The sequence below is a fragment of the Cervus elaphus genome, chromosome 26, assembly GCF_910594005.1.
Source record: "Cervus elaphus chromosome 26, mCerEla1.1, whole genome shotgun sequence".
Taxonomy (NCBI): domain Eukaryota; kingdom Metazoa; phylum Chordata; class Mammalia; order Artiodactyla; family Cervidae; genus Cervus; species Cervus elaphus.
In genome coordinates this window covers 28,331,777-28,353,567 of record NC_057840.1, presented here as the reverse complement: position 1 = coordinate 28,353,567, position 21,791 = coordinate 28,331,777, and the positions used below count along the sequence as shown (strand labels likewise).

The 21,791-nt window shown below is 39.1% G+C and overlaps 1 protein-coding gene across 7 annotated transcripts in view; it reads right to left on the bottom strand.

Moving 5' to 3' along the window:
• Positions 1-21,791, bottom strand: part of UTRN (utrophin) — a 540,243-nt gene that overhangs the window by 276,760 nt on the left and 241,692 nt on the right. For all 7 annotated transcript variants that reach the window (XM_043888655.1, XM_043888654.1, XM_043888656.1 and 4 more), the window contains 3 exons: positions 20,600-20,735; positions 18,982-19,131; positions 7,787-7,862 (listed from right to left, as the gene is read on the bottom strand). In XM_043888655.1, the coding sequence (XP_043744590.1) occupies positions 7,787-7,862; positions 18,982-19,131; positions 20,600-20,735 (362 nt within the window). The remainder of the gene's footprint in view (positions 1-7,786; positions 7,863-18,981; positions 19,132-20,599; positions 20,736-21,791) is intronic.

Sequence of the window (21,791 nt, the reverse complement as noted above, 5' to 3'; positions counted from 1 at the left end):
ATTCATATAACTCATATTAAAAAATGAGAAAAATCCTATCATTTGAGACAACATGGATGGACCTTGGTATTATGCTAAGTAAGTCAGCTAGATAAAGACAAATACTGTATGATCTCACTTATATGTGGTATCCAAATAAGAAAAAAAAAAATTTCATAGGAAAAGAGATCAATCAGACCTGTGGTTACCAGAAGTGAATGGGAAGGGGGAGGGGAAATTAGAAAAGGTGGTCAAAAGGTACAAACTTCCAGTTACAAGATCAACACTAGGGATGTAATGTACAACATGAAGGCTATAGTTAACCCTGCTGTATAAGAAACAGAAAAGTTAAGAGTAAATCGTATGAGGTCTCCCTATAAGAAGAAAATTTTTTTCTCTTTTCTTTTGTTAATTATGTATATATAGAAAAGATGATCCATTTATGATAATCATTTCACAATACATGTAAATCAGACCATCATGCTATACACCTCAAACTTATACAGTGATATATGTCAGTTATTTCTCAATAAAACTGGGGGAAAAAACTAGGTTTGAAGATGCAAAGTAATAGGGTATGAAACTCAAAGTTAGTCATAATAAGCTAAAAAAAGACTTTGCAATTCTAATGTTTCCATTAGTGCCAGATGCTGAGCACAGCCTCTCACAGGCTGTCTTTGTAGAAGGGTGGAGGATGTAAGCACCTCACAAAAAAGTAGCACTAGACTAGGAAACACCTGCTGGCAGAATCCCACTCAGTTCACTTAATGGACAGGTCCTGGATATTCCTGTTCTTAGTTGCCTTTCTTGATCTTCACAGGTTCCAACACAAGACTGTCATTTTGCGCTGTCCATCTGCCATATTTTCCACTTAGACTTATGACACACACTTAAAGACACAGACTTTAGTCTTTCTTCTCTGTGAGTGAAGCGTTTAGATGACTGACTCAGTCCATTCCTGCTCACTGATTTTCAGTACAGATTTTATAAGCTCAGAAAGGCACAAGCCCTTGGTTTTGCTTTTAGAAAACCTTGCCAGGCTGGGCCCCCAGATTTGATGTGGCACATAAGCTAACTCTGCCAATGTAGGTCAAAGCTGATGAATACTTGGCACAAGGGCTGTCTCTTTGTCCTCTTTCTGTGCATCGCAGACATTTCTAACAAATTACAATTTTTCTCAATGACTTAAGATGTACCTTCTCAACACAACATTCCATAGAGCCACTGCCAATCAAAAGAAATCAGTAAATACATTAAAATCTAGCTTCCATTCATGGCTCTAAGGGACCTGAAAATTAAGATATCTTCTGGTCATCCATCAAAGTCAATTCAGACCATCTATATTAACCCTTTCCTTCCCTAAATAGTCAAGTTTTGACCTAAACTGTGTATGTGATTACTTTGCTTTTCTTCTGTCCATATGTAGGGGCTGATCAGCCATATATAAATGTTTAGATATAATATTCCAAGTTCAAAGAAAAGCTTGATAAATCAGGATCCCTCCCATCAATAAACTTAATTAACAGCATTATAGAGTGGTTAGTAATACTTTTAACGGTTTGTTTTTCAAAAGAACAAAAAGAGCTTAAAAATCATTATTCTGAAAGCTTTAAAACAAACTTTATACCTAGGTGGTTAACATTTGTCAGTTTTCAGGTAAGCTATTATCAACAGAACTTAACACAGGTACAGTTTTATCTATCAAGGATACTTTTAAATTCCTATCGCAACACTGAAAGTCAGAGAACATAAGGATACTCTTTATATTAAGGAATATTAAAGAAATTCAACAAAAGCGATTTTGCTCTTAGTCTTTGCTTACTTGTCATCTTCTAAATGAGGTCTCATGCCACTCTTTTTAAAATCTCAATATTCTCTCAGCACACCTGATTTCTTCAAGTGTTCCAGAGCCAACTCAGTGGCGCAGTCTCTGTTACACATCTCTGCTTCTCTTCTAACATACCATGTATTTCATTCATTTATGTGTATTTACTGATGAATCCCTGACACCTAGAACTATACCTGGCACATAGTAGATGCCCAATAAATATTTGCTGAATTAAAAAAAAAAAAAAAAAAGAACTTGCAAAAACAAAGCTACAACAAAACTAGAAGAATAACAACTTGTAAGATGTATCTTTTTGTATCCTTACATTTCTTTGTAATTCTGTATCTTTACATTTCTGATTGCCATCTTAGCAGATAATTCCCAAAACAGAATCACTGGAGTAAAAAATATGAAAACATTTAATGTATTAACTATTAATTGCCAAGTCTTTTTCCTTAAAAGTTGGAAATGTTTAGAAAAACCGCGACAGGTTTGTAACTTGACAAAATTATATATTCGAACTCCGATTTTAAAATTAATTTGGAAAGAAAAGGGTCAAGAATAGTCAAAACAATTTTTTTTGGATAGAGGGTTATGCCCTACCACATATTTAGTTGTATTTCTCAGCTAATAATGAATGATTAACTTTGAGTATTACAGATCCAAACATTCAAATAGACCACAAGAAAAGAGGAACCACAGAACATAGGTGGCAGAGAAACCTGACCTTGGCAGAGACTACACTGTAGATCAATGAAGAAGAATTCACTGGTCAATAAGTGGTGCTGGGAAAAGTCATGACCCATGGCTGCAGTAGGAAGGTAATAGGACAGATTTTGATCTCATATGCACCTTAGGAAAGCTAATTCTCTGTGGAATGAAAGACCTGAATATGAAAACTAAAATTGTAAAATATAGAAGAATATCTTTATGATTTCAGAGGACTAAAGGAGCTCTAAAATAAATCACAAAAAAGAAAGCTATTAATAGATCACTAATTTATAAGAATTCTGAAACTAGTACTACAAACAAAAATTTTAAAAGCCACAGATTAAGGGAGAAGGTAGGACTTCCCTGATAGCTCAGTTGGTAAAGAATCCTCCTGCAATGCAAGAGACCCTGGTTTGATTCCTGGGTCGGGAAAATCTGCTGGAGAAAGGATAGGCTACCCACTCTAATATTCTTGGGCTTCCCTTGTGGCTCAGCTGGTAAAGAATTGCCTGCAACGCGGGAGACCTGGGTTCAATCCCTGGGTGGGAAAGATCCCCCTGGAAAACGGAAAGGCTATCCACTCCAGTATTCTGGCCTGGAGAATTTCATGAACTGTATAGTCCATGGGGTCACAAGGGGTCGCAAAGAGCTGGACATGACTGAGCAACTTTCACTCACTCACTCATCATTTGCAATGCACATTCCAAACAAGGAATTAGTAACTTAAGTATTTTTTTAAAACTCAAAAGACATCAACCAAAAAAAAAAAAAAGACATCAACCAACAATCCACAGAAGAGGAAATAAGAAAGACAATAAACATATTTTTAAAGGCTAAAGCACACAGGTAACTGAGAAAAGACAAATTAAAATCAAGCTCCCTATCTCCACAGATCACATGTTCCAAATGTGATGTCTGGGGATCTCTGGGTCCTGAGAGATCTTCCAAGGAATGTGGATGCCTAAACCATAAGCATCATCATCATAAGTTATTTGCCTCTTCCTGCTCACTCTTTCTCAAATGTAAAGTGTCATTTTACTCAAGGCTACGAGACATATGATATCACAACTAAGCAAATGCAGAGGCCAATACAAGAATCCAAGCGTCTTCACTTATGCCAGAAATTTAAAGATTTTCAAAAATGTGATGCTGTCTCTTTTCTGATTTTTTCTGTTTTGGAAGATACACTTTCTTATGTTAATACCTTATAAAATATTTTATTGATAGAATGTATTTTTATTATTGTCATTTGAACAAATTAACAAACAAATAGTCTTTGAAATTTCTCAGTTTTACTTTCTAATTAGGTAAACATTGATAAACATAACACACAAACAAAAGGTCTTTGGGGGTAATCAATAATTTTTAAAAGCATACAGTAGTTCTGGGGATAAAATGTTGGAGTGCTGAGAACAACGTAGAACAATGAATGGAAAGGTTCATATTCAGCAAGTGGATAGATAATCTGGAACAACTAGTCTAGACTATAGTTAGTGAAGTAAAGTTGCCAATATTCACCATGGTCACCCCAGTAATTCACCATGATATACCATGGAGAATAACTCACCCATCATTCTGCCTGATCCTCACTGTTACTGTTTGTAGTTTTAAAAAATTGAAAACAACCTACATTATCCATCCATTGCTTCATCAACATCTATTAAGAACCTACTATATGCAAGGCACTTGACTAGATGCTACAGGTATGGGAATGTATATGACTTCCCTGGTGGCTCAGATGGTAATAAAGCGTCTGCCTACAATGCGGGAGACCTGGTTCGATCCCTGGGTCGGGAAGATCCTCTGGAGAAGGAAATGGCAACCCACTCCAGTCTTCTTGCCTGGAAAATCCCATGGATGGAGGAGCATGGTAGGCTACAATCCACGGGATTGCAAAGAGTCGGACACAACTGAGCGACTTCACTTCACTTCACTTCAAGACAAAGGCCTTGACCTCGTGGAGGTTGCATTCTGGTGGGGGTGGATGGATATATGAAAGTGAAAATGTTAGTTGCTCAGTCATGTCCAACTCTTTGCGTTCCCATGGACTGTAGTCTGCCAGACTTCTCTGTTCATGGAATTCTCCAGGCAAGAATAGTGGAGTGGGCTGTCATTCCCTTCTGCAGAGGATCTTCCTGATCCAGGGATCAAACCTGGGTCTCCCTCATTGCAGGCAGATTCTTCACCATCTGAGCCACTAGAGATGGATATATGGCATACAGTAAATCTAATGCAAGAAGTTGGAGAGAGACAGGATGGATCTTGAAGAGGGGATGTAACTGAGTTATGGTGCTCAGGTCAGGAAGGGCCCATCTAAAAAGGGAATATATGAGAACTAAGTGAAGTGAGTATGTGAAACGTAATAACTGAGGGAAGGACATGTGGATAAGAAAGAAAGAAGAAATAGCAATGATGCAAGGGCCATAAATGGAAATGTTTTTGACATATTAGAAACAGCAAGAAGACCAGTATGTTTGAAGCAGAATGAACAAAGGAAAAAGTGGTAGAAATGGGATTACAGAGGTAGGTAGCAGACAGATCATACCTGGTCTTCTGGACCATGGTAAGGGAGCAGAAATCACTTATGTATAGTGGAAGTGATTAAAAGACTGAAATCAAAGGAATAACACATCAAACTTGTTTTCTAGAGCTATTGCTTGGCTGCTATCAGAATAATTGATGAGGGGTAAGATGGCAACCCACTCCAGTACTTTTGCCTAGAGAATTCTGTGGACAGAGGAGCCTGGTGGGCTGCCGTCCATGGGGTCACAAAGAGTCGGACATGACTGAAGCGACTTAGCATTAGCATAGCAAGATAAGAACAGAATCTGAACAGTAAGTTAGGAGAATATTCCAACAATCTATATGAAAGATAAATAGTTTAAGATCAGGGAAGTAGTTGGGATGGGCCATGGAACTGGCACAAGGTGGCAATGGATTGGATATGAAACCCAGAGAAGAGTCAAGGGTGACTCCAAATCCACTGGCCTAAGAATTGGCCAAATTACCTAAGGTTATAAAGTGTCTAAAGTCATGGGACTGGTGAACAAAGCTAGAGAAGAAAGTTCTGAGGATTGAGGTATACCCATGCCACAAAATACTATACATCAGTTTAAATGACTATACTAGAGCTACAAGCATCAAGATGTATGCTAATGAGAATGATCCAGTAGAAAGGAGACAAAGAGGACCAGTTAAACTCAAGAGAAGATGTGATCCATAGCATAAGTGGAGGAGGGGATGGTCTTCGAAATGGAGATAAGTCTTCCACAGAATAGGAAGAAAGCATGTAGTTTGTGGGTACACAGGTAGGTAGGTGGAGGGAGTCGGTGATGGGAAAAAGAAGACCTCATTGAACAAACAGTACTTTCGTTTTTAAAAAATGAGATGAGGTCATTAGTAGAGAAATGAGGAGCAAAGGGCACTCAGAAGAAAGTGCAATAGGTTTGTCTTCAGTGTTGAGTGCCTATCCGAGTGTAGTCAGCAAGAAGCTAGCATGTATAGACCTCAAAGACAATACACAGGTGAAAGAAGCACTGTATGATCCCATTTACAGGAAATATCCAGAGCAGATAAATCCACCAGACAGAACACAGATTGGTGGTTGCCAGGGGTTGGGGCAAGAAGGGAAGGGGGACAAACTGCTGAGGAAGAGTTTTTACTCTGGAGTGATGGAAATATTTTCAAACTAGATAGAGGCGGTGGCTACACAACACGAGAATGCCCTTGAATTGTCCACTTTAAAACAGTTAACTTTATTTTTTAATATAATTTTTAAAAGAATAATAAAAAAAACGGAATTAAAATACTGTATAGGAGGAGCGGAATACACTGGAATTAGCTTCAGGTTTCACACTTCAGGGAGGAATATCTTATGAAGAATAAACTGCCCACCACATGGAAGGTGTAGTTTTGCTGGCAGCTTTTTGTACTTTATTTTTTATTTTTATTGTTTCGATACGTATTTTTAAATTTTTATTGGAGCATAGTTGATTTACAACGTAATGCTCTTTGTACTTTTAAATATGCATTCAAATTTTCCCTGCTCCTTTGCCATAATGATGATACATAATGATGCAAGTCACTGGCACTTCTCTGCATATCTACAGCATCAGGGCAAACAGAAAGAGAAGAATAGTATATGGGTACGGATGATGGTATTCTCAAAAGAGAAAGTGTTCTTCTAAATGATAACCTAATGTGCTTTTGCAAAATGCATCAGGCCTCTTCCCTATGGTTACGGAGTTGAACTTGAGGTGACAAAGCAGCAGGACCCAAGTGCTAATCCAACTGTTTTGGACCTTGATTGACAAAACCAGTCAGGTGCCAGGTATTTCCAGTACAAGGTATTGGGAAATACAATTAAAAACTGAATACAAACTTGGCCCTGGACAAGCTTCCCATCTCAATTGAAAAAAAAAAAAAAAAAGTCTTGTCACTCATCACTTTCTGACTCCAAAAGCGGAACAGGAGAAAGAAGGGGGGAGTAGTGAGAAGAGGGGGGAGGGGAGTAGGAGCAGGAGGAAGAGGAGGACAGAGGAGGACGGGGAGAGGCAGCAGCTGGCACACAGGAAGCAGACAGGGTTAACCACATCTGAGGCTCTGCCCGGTGACTCAACAGCAGGAGAGCCGGCCAAGGTGGTTCAGAGAGCTTGCAAAGCAGTGATTAATTAGCAGAGGTCACAGTGGCTCTGGGGCAGTAGATTGCACTCTAGTCTCAGCAAAGAGAAGGAAATGAACAGTGAGAAAACGCTCTTCATTCCCCTAAGTGATCAGCATTTGTCCACAAACAGCCTCCCTGAGATGGACACCTCTTCCGAATCCCCAACTCCTGCTCCCAGGGGTATCCAAACTTTCTTCTTTCAGTCATCATCAATGCCTAGTTACACATCTCCAGAACATGCTAACACAATGACTTACCGTTGAGTTGCTGAAAAGCTGCATGTCCCTAGAAAACTATTCCCCCAACGTCCCCACCTTACCTCTCCCCTTGCCTTCAGCAAGCTCTTTTGGAGCTCAGGTTCCACGCTGGCCTCAAGAAAGGCTAAAACTCTTACTTCCTGTGAGAGGAAATGCCTTGCACACACTAGGCAGTGAAATACATCTTGTGTTTAGAGAGGACATTCTTTTCAAACGGTTGAAAGCAGAATGATAAGTCATAACTGCATTGTGTTTTTAAATGTTTTCCTAATTCACATACAACGCTCATAATCCTAAAATTCTGCTACGTTTATAAAAAATTTTGTGAAGGAATAAACTGTATCTTACCAGCAATTCTCGTCTGAGCAACAGAACAGGGATCCTGGAAGCGTTCCTTCAGCACACCAGGCACTTCTCTGCATATCTACAGCATCAGGCCAAACAGAAAGAGAAGAATAATATATAAATACAAATGATGATATTTTCAGAAGAGAAAGCGTTCTTCTAAATGATCTCGCTGCCGTTTTCCTGACCCTCCTCAATGCCTAAGCTTCTGTGTCCACTTTCACTATCCACTGCGGTCTTGCCTGACCCCCAGCTGACATCAAGAACATCATCCAGTCCTCAGCTGGCCTGCTCTTGTACAACATTTAATGCTGCCGCTCCATCTCCCTTGATTCTCTTAGTATTTTACAATCCTGATATCACTCCCACCTCTGTGACAGATATTCTATGCTTGTCCCTGGCCTCTCTCCCTGGGTCCTGGTCTCTAATTGTTTCATTTATCAAATGGAGTTTTAAGAGACTGATGACTTTCCAAAGCAGATCTTCAGTCATACTCTTCCTGTCAACTGTATATTCAGATATGTCCAAGTGTGTATTCATCACCTGTCTCCCTGACATGCTCTTCACTCTCTGTCTTCTCTAGCTCCTGTCATTTATGCTTCTTTTCCCTGCAATGTCTTTCCCTCCAATCCTCCACCTGACTAATATTCATTCATCTTTAATAAATTAGCTTGGATATGAACTCCACAAAACTTTCCACAGCTACCACCCAAAGTTAGGTAGGTTCTCCACTTATATATTCCCACAGATACCTCCTTGTTATAATTGTTTATCTACCTGTCTCACCCACAGTGAGCTCTTTGGGTTAAGAAGCATTTTCATACTCTTGGCTACATTTCCAGTTCTTAAAATGGTACCTGGCATAAAATGAGAACCCAGCAAAATCCTACTGAGCAAATAAAAGCATGAGTGAATGAAAACTTCCAGATTAGTATTTCCTAAAATGTGTCTGTTGAAATTCTTTACATGATAAGCCTTGCTTTTGCTTGGTCTTAGATTCTCATAATTCACATAATTAGTGTAGAATCTACGTAAAGTCCTGTGATAAAGGAAGGTCTGTCTGATACTGTGCTCCCAAAGTGACCACTATGCCCTATTCTACACAAAACCCGTTGACATCCTCTGTGTTAAATAAATACATGTGCTCCCACTGAATATGCACAAGCTGAGTCTGGCATATTGGACACGGGGCCAACATGTCTGAAAAACAGCAAGGAGAGAGGGTAACAGACGAAGTCAGAGAGATAACAGGAAGCCAGAACACGATCAGCCTCATAAGCCACCTTAAGGACTTTGGCCATTACTCTGAATGAGAGGGAATACTATTAGTGGGTTTTTCTCGGGAGATTTACTTGACCTGAACAATTCTTAACAAATACTTTGGTTGCTTTGTTAAGAAGAGACGGACAGAGGGGGAACTAAGATGGCAGAGGAATAGGACGGGGAGACCACTTTCTCCCCTACAAATTCACCGAAAGAACATATGAACGCTGAGCAAACTCCACAAAACAACTTCTGACCGCTAGCAGAGGACATCAGACACCCAGAAAAGCAGCCCATCGTCTTCGAAAGGAGGTAGGACAAAATATAAAAGATAAAAAGAGAGACAACAGAGTTAGGGATGGAGACCCATCCTGGGAAGGGAGTCTTAATAGAGAAAGTTTCCAAACACCAGGAAACCCTCTCACTGGCAGGTCTGGGGGAAGTTTTCGAATCTCGGAGGGCAACCTAACTGGAGGGAAAATAAATAAAACCCACAGATTACATGCCTAAAAGCAACTCCCAGCAGAAAAGTACCCCAGGCGCCCGCATCCGCCACCAGCAAGTGGGGGCGGAACATAGAGGAGCAGGTGGCATTGCTTAGGGTAAGGACTGGGCCTGAGTGCCCTGAGGGCAATCAGAGGGAGCCAAGGTGAGATAGCAACTTAAACTGGGGGATAGCAAGAGAGAATTAAGTTGGGAAAAGCCCTAAACTTAGGCACTACCCGCCCATTTTTGCTTGGTCTTAGATTCTCATAATTCACATAATTAGTGTAGAATCTACATAAAGTCCTGTGATAAAGGAAGGTCTGTCTGATACTGTGCTCCCAAAGTGGCCAGAACGAAGGACTGAGCAAATACCAGAGAAGAGGAGCCAGCGGCAGACCGGCCCATCCCCCGCCGGAGGCAGGAGGCGGGGGGGGGGGGGGGGGGGGGGGGGGGGGGGGGAGGGGAAAGGGGCAAACTCGGCCCCAGAGACGGCACCCCTACCAAACTGCAAACAGGCTTCCAGCTTCTAACCAAAGACTTCCTGAGATTCTGGATGGTCGACATCCACCGGGAGGGTCGCAGCTAGAGTCCAGCTCCCCAGAACTGACACAAGGCGCACCCGACCGGCGTGCACGGAAACTGAGGCTGGGGCCGCGGAGGGGAGAAGGCGCACCGCACCCGGGGAGAGTGCGCCCGTCAAGCGCCTGGCTGCCTGAGCTGCTCCGGCCGGGGAAGGCACAAAACGCAGGCCCAACCGAGTCTGCGCCTTTGTGGAGGACCCGAAAACCTGAATCTGAGCAGCTTAGGCCTGGGAAGTCCACACAAAGCAGGGCCAGCTCCCTGGAGAGCAGCCTGGAGCCTGAGCAGTGTAGACAGGGAGAGCACACACACCCGCCCCGAGCGGGGGCAAACCCAATGCGGCCAGAAAACCGCGAGTGCTCCCCACACAGGCCGGTGATATTTGTCTGCAGGGCCCCTCCCTCCCCACAGCACGACTGAGCAAGCGGACCTAAACAAGAGACCACCTCCGCCAGCCTGTGTCAGGGCGGAAATTAGACACTGAAGAGACCTGCAAACAGAAGCCAAAGAAACAAAGGGAACGCTTCAGAAGGGACCAGTGCAACAGATTAAAATCCCTGTAGGTAACACCGACTACACCGTAAGGGGCCTATAGATAGAGAGAAGTGTAAGCTCAAACAAGGAGCTATCTGCAACTGGACCGAACCCACACTGCCTGCAACAGCTCCAGAGGAATTCCTAGATATATTTTTACTACTATTTTTTTTTTAATTTTTAAAAAAAGTTTTTTTTCCTCTTTCTTTACTTTTTCTTTTTTTTTTTTTAAGTCCTCTATTACTCCTCTATTACTCCTTAATTTTCATTTTTATAACCCCCCTATAACCTGGCAAAAAAAAAAAAAGGACCCTATTTTTAAAGTGAACTCCATATATATTTCTTAAATTTTTTTGTGTTTTTGTGGTTTTTTACTATTGTATTTTTAAGAGTCTAACCTCTACTCTAGATTTTTAATCTTTGTTTTTCAGTATTTGATATCAATTTTAGACATTTAAGAATCTAACCTTCAGTACCCATTTTTACTCAGGAGTCTGATTACTGGTTTGATCACTCTCTCCCCCTTTTGATTCTCCTTTTTCTCCCCCAGATCACCTCTATTTCCTCCCCCCCCCCCCCCCCCCCGCCTTCTCTTCTCAATCCAATTCTGTGAATCTCTGTGGGTATTCTGGGCTGTGGAGAACACTTAGGGAATAGAGTACAACCTAGATCTGTCTCTCCTCTCTTGAATCCCCCCTTTTCTCCTCCTGCTCGCCTCTATCTCCTTCCTCCCTCTCCTCTTCTTCATGTAACTCTGTGAACCTCTCTGGGTGTCCCTCACTGTGGAGAATCCTTTCACCATTAACCTAGAAGTTTTATTATCAGTGCTGTATGGAGGGATAAGTCTTGAGGCTACTGAAAAAATAAGACTGAAACCCAGAGGCAAGAGGCTTAAGCCCAAAACCTGAGAACACCAGAGAACTCCTGACTACAGGGAACATTAATTAATAAGAGATCATCCAAAAGCCTCCATACCTACACTGAAACCAACCACCACCCAAGAGCCAATAAGTTCCAGAGCAAAACATACCTTGCAAATTCTCCAGCAATGCAGGAATATAGCCCTGAGCGTCAATATACAGGCTGCCCAAAGTCACACCAAACCCATAGACCCATCTCAAAACTCACTACTGGACACTCCATTGCACTCCAGAGAGAAGAAATCTAGCTCCACCCATGAGAACACCGACACAAGCTTCTCTAACCAGCAAACCTCGACAAGCCAAACACCCAGCCCCACCCACTAGGAGAAACTTCCACAATAAAAAGGAACCACAGATTACCAGAATACAAAAAGGCCACCCCAAACCCAGCAATCTAAATAAGATGAAAAGGCAGAGAAATACCCAGCAGGTAAAGGAACATGAAAAATGCCCACCAAGCCAAACAAAAGAGGAGGAGATAGGGAATCTACCTGAAAAAGAGTTTAGAATAATGATAATAAAAATGATCCAAAATCTTGAAAACAAAATGGAGTTACAGATAAATAACCTGGAGACAAGGATTGAGAAGATGCAAGAAATGTTTAACAAGGACTAGAAGAAATAAAAAAGAGTCAATTAAAAATGAATAATGCAATAAATGAGATCAAAGACACTCTGGAGGGAACCAACAGTAGAATAACAGAGGCAGAAGATAGGATAAGTGAGGTAGAAGATAAAATGGTGGAAATAAATGAAGCAGAGAGGAAAAAAGAAAAAAGAATTAAAAGAAATGAGGACAATCTCAGGAACCTCTGGGACAATGTGAAATGCCCCAACATTTGAATCATAGGAGTCCCAGAAGAAGACAAAAAGAAAGGCCATGAGAAGATCCTCAAGGAGATAATAGCTGAAAACTTCCCTAAAATGGGGAAGGAAATAGCCACCCAAGTCCAAGAAACCCAGAGAGTCCCAAACAGGATAAACCCAAGGGAAACACCCCAAGACACATATGAGTCAAATTAACAAAGATCAAACACAAAGGACAAATATTAAAAGCAGCAAGGGAGAAACAACAAATAACACACAAGGAGATTCCCATAAGGATAATAGCTGATCTTTCAATAGAAACTCTTCAGGCCAGAAGGGAATGGCAGGACATACTTAAAGTTATGAAAGAGAATAACCTACAACCCAGATTACTGTACCCAGCAAAGATTTCATTCAGATATGAAGGAGAATTTGAAAGCTTTACAGACAAGCAAAAGCTGAGAGAATTCAGCACCACCAAACCAGCTCTTCAACAAATGCTAAAGGATCTTCTCTAGACAGGAAACACAGAAAGTTTGTATGAACGTGAACCCAAAACAACAAAGCAAATGGCAACAGGACCATTCTTATCAATAATCACCTTAAATGTAAATGGGTTGAATGCCCCAACCAAAAGACAAAGACTGGCTGAATGGATACAAAAGCAAGACCCCTATATATGCTGTCTATAAGAGACCCACCTCAAAGCAAGGGACACATACAGACTGAAAGTGAAGGGCTGGAAAAAAATATTCCATGCAAATGGAGACCAAAAGAAAGCAGGAGTCGCAATACTTATACCAGATAAAATAGACTTCAAAATAAAGGCTGTGAAAAGAGACAAAGAAGGACACTACATAATGATCAAAGGATCAATCCAAGAAGAAGATAAAACAACTATAAATATATATGCATCCAACATAGGAATACCACAATATGTAAGGCAAATGCTAACAAGAATGAAGCGAGAAATTAACAATAACACAATAATAGTGGGAGACTTTAATACCCCACTCACATCTATGGACAGATCAACTAAACAGAAAATTAACAAGGAAACACAAACCTTAAATGACACAATGGTCCAGCTAGACCTAATTGATATCTATAGGACATTTCACCCCAAAACAATCAATTTTACCTTTTCTCAAGTGCACATGGAACCTTCTCCAGAATAGATCACATCCTGGGCCATAAATCTAGCCTTGGTAAATTCAAAAAAATTGAAATCATTCCAGTCATCTTTTCTGACCACAGTGCAGTAACATTAGATCTCAATTACAGGGAAAAAACTATTAAAAATTCCAACATATGGAGGCTAAATAACACGCTTCTGAATAACAAAGAAATCATAGAAGAAATCAAAAAAGAAATCAAAATATGCATAGAAACGAATGAAAATGAAAATACAACAACCCCAAACCTATGGGACACTGTAAAAGCAGTGCTAAGGGGAAGGTTCATAGCATTACAGGCTTACCTCAAGAAACAAGAAAAATGTCAAATAAATAGCCTAACTCTACACCTAAAGCAACTAGAGAAGGAAGAAATGAAGAACCCCAGGGTTAGTAGAAGGAAAGAAATCTTAAAAATCAGGGCAGAAATAAATGCAAAAGAAACAAAAGAGACCATAGCAAAAATCAACAAAGCTAAAAGTTGGTTTTTTGAAAAGGTAAATAAAATTGACAAGCCGTTAGCCAGACTCATCAAGAAACAAAGGGAGAAGAACCAAATCCACAAAATTAGAAATGAAAATGGAGAGATCACAACAGACAACACTGAAATACGAAGGATCATAAGAGACTACTACCAGCAGCTCTATGCCAATAAAATGGACAACTTGGAAGAAAGGGACAAGTTCTTAGAAAAGTATAACTTTCCAAAACTGAACCAGGAAGAAATAGAAGATCTTAGCAGACCCATCAAAGCACAGAAATCGAAACTGTAATCAGAAATCTTCCAGCAAAAAAAAGCTCAGGACCAGATGGCTTCACAGCTGAATTCTACCAAAGATTTAGAGAAGAGCTAACACCTACCTTACTCAAACTCTTCCAGAAAATTGTAGAAGGCAAACTTCCAAACTCATTCTATGAGGCCACCATCACCCTAATACCAAAACAAGACAAGGATGCCACAAAAAAGAAAACTACAGGCCAATATCACTGATGAACATAGATGCAAAAATCCTTAACAAAATTCTAGAAAACAGAATCCAACAACATATTAAAAAGATCATACATTATGACCAAGTGGGCTTTATCCCAGGAATGCAAGGATTCTTTAATATCCGCAAATCAATCAATGTAATACACCACATTAACAAATTGAAAGATAAAAACCATATGATTATCTCAATAGATGCAGAAAAAGCCTTTGACAAAATTCAGCATCCATTTATGATAAAAACTCTCCAGAAAGCAGGCATAGAAGGAACATGCCTCAACATATATATGACAAACCCACAGTAAACATTATCCTCAATGGTGAAAAATTGAAAGCATTTCCCTTAAAGTCAGGAACAAGACAAGGGTGTCCACTCTCACAACTACTATTCAACATAGTTTTGGAAGTGTGGCCACAGCAATCAGAGCAGAAAAAGAAATAAAAGGAATCCAGATTGGAAAAGAAGAAGTGAAACTCTTGCTGTTTGCAGATGACATGATCCTCTACATAGAAAACCCTGAAGACTCTACCAGAAAATTATTACAGCTAATCAATGAATACAGTAATGTTGCAGGACCTAAAATTACCACACAGAAATCCCTTACATTCCTATACTCTAACAATGAGAAAACAGAAAGAGAAATTAAGGAAACAATATCATTCACCATTGCAACAAAAAGAATAAAATAATTAGGAGTATATCTACCTAAAGAAACAAAAGACCTATATATTAAAAACTATAAAACACTGATGAAAGAAATCAAAGAGGACACAAATAGATGGAGAAATATACCGTGTTCATGGATTGGAAGACTCAATATTGTGAAAATGGCTATACTACCCAAAGCAATCTATAGATTAAATGCAATCCCTATCAAGCTACCAATGGTATTTTTCACAGAACTAGAACAAATAATTTCACAATTTGTATGGAAATACAAAAAACCTCGAATAGCCAAAGCAATCTTGAGAAAGAAGAATGGAACTGGAGGAATCAACCTGCCTGACTTCAGGTTCTACTACAAAGCCACAGTCATCAAGACAGTATGGTACTGGCACAAAGACAGAAATATAGATCAATGGAACAGAATAGAAAGCCCAGAGATAAATCCACGAACCTATGGACACCTTATCTTCGACAAAGGAGGCAAGGATATACAATGGAAAAAAGACAACCTCTTTAACAAGTGGTGCTGGGAAAACTGGTCAACCACTTGTAGAAGAATGAAACTAGAACACTTTCTAACACCATACACAAAAATAAACTCAAAATGGATTAAAGATCTAAATGTAAGACCAGAAACTATAAAACTCCTAGAGGAGAACATAGGCAAAACACTCTCTGATATAAATCACAGCAGGATCCTCTATGACCCACCTCCCAGAATATTGGAAAGAAAAGCAAAAATACACAAATGGGACCTAATGAAACTTAAAAGCTTTTGCACAACAAAGGAAACTATAAGCAAGGTGAAAAGACAGCCTTCAGAATGGGAGAAAATAATAGCAAACGAAGCAACAGACAAAGGATTAATCTCAAAAATATACAAGCAGCTCCTGCAGCTCAATTCCAGAAAAATAAATGACCCAATCAAAAAATGGGCCAAAGATCTAAACAGACATTTCTCCAAAGAAGACATGTAGATGGCTAACAAACACATGAAAAGATGCTCAACATCACTCATTATCAGAGAAATGCAAATCAAAACCACAATGAGGTACCATTACACGCCAGTCAGGATGGCTGCTATCCAAAAGTCTACAAGAAATAAATGCTGGAGAGGGTGTGGAGAAAAGGGAACCCTCCTACACTGTTGGTGGGAATGCAAACTAGTACAGCTGCTATGGAGAACGGTGTGGAGATTCCTTAAAAAACTGGAAATAGAACTGCCATATGACCCAGCAATCCCACTCCTGGGCATACACACCAAGGAAACTAGGTCTGAAAGAGACACGTGCACCCCAATGTTCATCGCAGTGCTGTTTATAATTACCAGGACATGGAAGCAACCTAGATGCCCATCAGCAGACGAATGGATAAGGAAGCTGTGGTACATATACATTATGGAATATTACTCAGCCATTAAAAAGAATTCATTTGAATCAGTTCTAATGAGATGGATGAAACTGGAGCCCATTATACAGAGTGAAGTAAGCCAGAAAGATAAAGACCAATACAGTATACTAACGCATATATACGGAATTTAAAAAGATGGTAACAATAACCCAATAAGGAAAACAGAAAAAGAGACACAGATGTACAGAACAGACTTTGGGACTCTGTGGGAGAAGGCGAGGGTGGGATATTCTGAGAGAATAGCATTGAAACAAGTATACTATCAGGGTGAAACAGACCACCAGCCCAGGTTGGATGCATAAGACAAGTGCTCAGGGCTGGTGCACTGGGAAGACCCAGAAGGATGGGATAGGGAAGAAGGCGGGAGGGGGGATCGGGATGGGGATCACATGTAAATCCATGGCTGATTCATGTCAGTGTATGGCAAAAACCACTACAATATTGTAAAGTAATTAGCCTCCAACTAATAAAAATAAATGAAAAAAAAATTTTAATTCGAAAAAAAAAAAGAGAGACGGACAAAGGGAAAAGGGAGGCAAAAGGGAGGCTAATGAAGTGGCCATGGCAGGAATCACGCAAGAGAAGACGGCAATGATGATCACACAGGAACAACTCAGTGGCCATGGAGGCAGTGAGAAGTGGCCAAGTTTATGAAATTTTGCAAACCTAAGAAAAGATGAAAGAATTGCCCAGGGAATACCCACATGCCACTCAGTATCGACAAGTGTTAAAATTGCTCCCAGTGCCTTATTGTGTATCTACTCATGTAGCCTTCCATTCAAACCGTCCATCAAGGAGACAGGAATTTTGAAAGAGAAGCTGATGATGGTGACTACCGTGTTTATTCGTTTGTTTGCTTTTCACTGAGATATAATTCACATGTCGTAAAACTGAGTCCAGAGTCTTGGCACAAAACCATAAAAAGGATTCGATTACCAGTAACTGAGGTGGGAAAAGTAAACTAAGACCCCAGAGGGAGGTGGAGTCAGATACTCAGTCTTACATGTTAGTATCAGTTGCCTATTCAGTTCAGTTCAGTCGCTCAGTCGTGTCCGACTCTTTGCAACCCCATGAACCGCAGCACGCCAGGCCTCCCTGTCCATCACCAACTCCCAGAGTTTACTTAAACTCATGTCCATCAAGTCAGTGATGCCATCCAGCCATCTCATCCTCTGACATCCCCTTCTCGTCCTGCCCCCAATCCCTCCCAGCATCAGGGTCTTTTCCAATGAGTCAACTCTTCGCATGAGGTGGCCAAAGTACTGGAGTTTCAGCTTCAGCATCAGCCCTTCCAGTGAACACCCAGAACTCATCTCCTTTAGATATCGTAGATATCTAAGTACAGATGCTCAGCAAGCAGCCGTGATGAAGTCTGAGTGTGTAGAGAGGTCGAAGTCAGAGATGCAGCTGTGTGAGTCATCAGTAACAGTGACCCATCAAGATAGTAGTTCTCAAGCAGAGAGGCTAGATCAATAAAGCACCTAAATCATTAGATATAGAAGGATGGCTATCATTTTAAAAGGATGGAGAGAAAGAAAAATGACTGATATGGGTCCTGTCCAAACTAAGACAGAAACATATCTGTTCAATGTCCCAGGCAGACTTCTTACTGAGTATGTGCTCAGCTGCTCAGTCATGTCCGACTCTTTGCAACACCACAAACCACAGCCCGCCAGGCTCCTCTGTCCGCGGGCTTTTCCAGGTAAGAATACTGGAGTGGGTTGCCATTTCCTGCTCCAGGGGATCTTCCCAACCCAGGGATCAAACCTGGGTCTCTTGCATCTCCTGCATTGGCAGGTGGGTTCTTTACCACTGTGCCACTTGGGAAGCCCCGTTATGCTATGTGCCCAAGCCAAAATAAATAGAAACCTATTACTTTACCTCTGATTCAATTGCAAAAGAAGTGATGGTATGAGAAAAAGGACTTTATCTTAGTCATATTGGTAGCCACATACCACTACAACCTACTTGGAACCTAGTAAATACATGTTGAATGAATAAAACCATTTAAAATAAATCTATATATATGAAAAGTCACATGCAACATCACAAAGTTATTTTAATGCTTTCATTTTTCAGAGCATAGTTATTAGCATTTTATGCCTAATTCTAATATATATTCATTATTTAATATAGTATATAACATATAAATCTTCTATGCCAAAAAATCCCAAGTGAAGTAAGTATTCTTTGAGAACATAAGTTTCCATCTATGACAGATGAAAAAAACATAATTACCAATATGAGTAAGCATTAGTAAAATGTGCCTATATTTGGGGATACTTAAGACAGTTCCATAGTCCCACTTCTTTGAGAACAAAATCAATAAACATGAGAAAGGTATCAGAGTAATTCTTAATGCACACCTTATTCCATGATGAATTTACAGTTCTTAAACTCTCTGAAACTTTTTCTCTTTCATGTAAACTCAGACTTTTATCTGAAAGCATTTCCAATTCAGTTCTATTCAGCCACTTGAGTTTCTCAGCTTGTACTTCCATCTCCTGGGTTAAGTCCTAAAGGAATCAGAAGAGAGGTATGGTTAAAAGGTTGTCATACCAGCGAAAGATCAAGAACTGTTAGAAACCTCTATGGGAAATAGTCCTATAAATGTAGACGTTTAATTTCTTAAATGGAAAATAAACTCCTAAGAAGCCTGAATTGACATTGCTGCCGCTGCTAAGTCACATCAGTCGTGTCCGATTCTGTGAGTCCCCATAGACAGCAGCCCACCAGGCAGGCTCCCCCGTCCCTGGGATTCTCCAGGCAAGAACACTGGAGTGGGTTGCCATTAACAAACTGTAATTAATCTGGGAATGAACTCCCACTTTCAGTATGCACTGTATGAACATGAATTACTACTCCAAACTCTGCACTTCTTAACAGGGTCATATAAAATCATATTTACATTGACAACTTAATATTCTGTTCTGAGAAAAATAATAAAAATGATTATTCTAATGAAAGGCCAAAAAACCCCAGAAACAACAGAAGCCATTTTATGCGTGCATGTCTACCTATCCCAATATACTATCCTAACCCTTGAGACTGACTCCAAATTGTTTACAAAAGGCATATTCCAAGAAAACTACTGAAAGTTTTATAAAAAACACAAACAAGCTTGTTAGATACTTGTCAGATTTTGAAATGAAAACTTCATAACCACTTGCCATGTATTTTTCATCGGTATTAAAATTTTCTTTTCCGAAACACCTCAATCATATTCCTTTAGACAAAATCTCTAATCAGATTAGTGGGTATCACTTTAGGTATTCTTTGTTGCATGCATGGGTATGTATCTATACTCACACACAATTTCTTTTGTTTAATAAAAATGTGAGCACATATTTCTTATTGCTCTACAAGTACTTTAATTCTTAACACAAAAAATATAAAGTTTGTGGATATAAAAATATGGATATTTGGGTATATTATTAATAACATACCTATATACCTTTATGTATTTTTATATGTTGTATACCTATACAATTTTAAACAATTCTTGCTGGTTGCAGATCAACAAAGAAAATTTAAATAATACAACTGTGAAACAAAGTCCATAATAAGCTTCAGTAATTCTCAAGTCACTTGGAGTCTTCTTGTAGAACTCATTTTATAGATAGTAATCAGTAATTAATAATCTTCTGAACCCCAAATGAAAAAACTATACTTCACAGCATTATTATATTCTAAAATGATGATGTCTGTTGAAAACATTCCAAAATCCTTTGGTTCAATACTTAGGCCCACATGACATCACTTTTACATGAGTGAAGCCTTACCTCTGCAATGATGAAATAACAGTTGCTCCTTAAAATTAAAAAAAAAAAAAAAAAGATATTCCTCTTTAAAGTTCACCACTCTTACCACAAATACAAAACTTCTTCCCCTTTTCTTCTTTAATCATGCAACATATTATTTTTAGTGTAAATGTTCACGCATCAAAAAAGCATCAGCAAATATAGAGACAAATATATCACTTACTGTTAATTCTTGCAGGTTTTCTTCCAGTTCAGTAGTTGATCTTTTTTGTACAGCATTCTCAGCCTTTGTTAACCAACAGATAATTTCATCTAGTCTTTTTCTATAGTCCATCACCTGCTTACTTTCTCCTTTTAACCTAAAAGGACATATTATTTAAAAATACAGTCCATCACCTGCTTACTTTCTCCTTTTAACCTAAAAGGACATATTATTTAAAAATATTGAGAAAACTAACCAATTAACTAGAACATTATATATCTACATTGGATATTCTGACTAAATATGCCACACACAAAAAAATAATTATCTTAATATGTATCAATTATTTTAACATGCATTTCTAAATGAGTATTAATAGTAATGCATACATTTTGCAAGGTTATATGCAAATATAAGAATAAGATTTCTTCCTTCATTAAATTAAAAAACACTGAAACTAAAGAATGTTGTCTTCTTTCATCATAAAAACTATGTAGAAATTTAATACAAAGAACTTTTTAAAGCTAGACACCACCATACAGCATAATGGAGGCTTTAAGAAGAAAACATGAAAAATGTCTTAATCTAAAATAATAAGGAAAAATACATAATTCTCTTTGAGTACTCCATGGAGATAGAAAGGCATCATTATATGACATTCACATTAGGGGGCAACTATTATTCTACTTTATTCATAGGAAAGAAAGAGCAAGAACAAGGCAAGATACCAAAAGTGGGAAATTTTTAGAAATATTAGGAAAGACAAGAAAAATGGGAATTTGATGAGCTCATTAAAATGAGTATTATATTTGAATATAGCACCAAGTTACAAAAAAAGGGTCTAGAAAAAAACAAAGCCAAAGTTTTAAAGGACATAAGGAAACAGTCATATGAATATAAAAAAGAAACTGCCTTAATTACATCTTTTAATGTTATAAGAATAACATTTATAATTATATAAACCATCTGTCAAAAGATGAGAATATGATTAGAACTCATTTGACAAACAAGATCATGTATTTTTAAGAAAGAGTTTGAAAGCTATTTAGAACTTGGTGGCGGTATCACTTCTATAGCTCCTGCTATTAGCTGCTGGCTTAAAAATAGAATGCAATTTTTTAAATGAATTACATTATGTCATCCCTAATAAGAATTTACATTTTTATGGCTATAATTTTTTCTTTTTGATCACAAATACACCTAACACAATGAT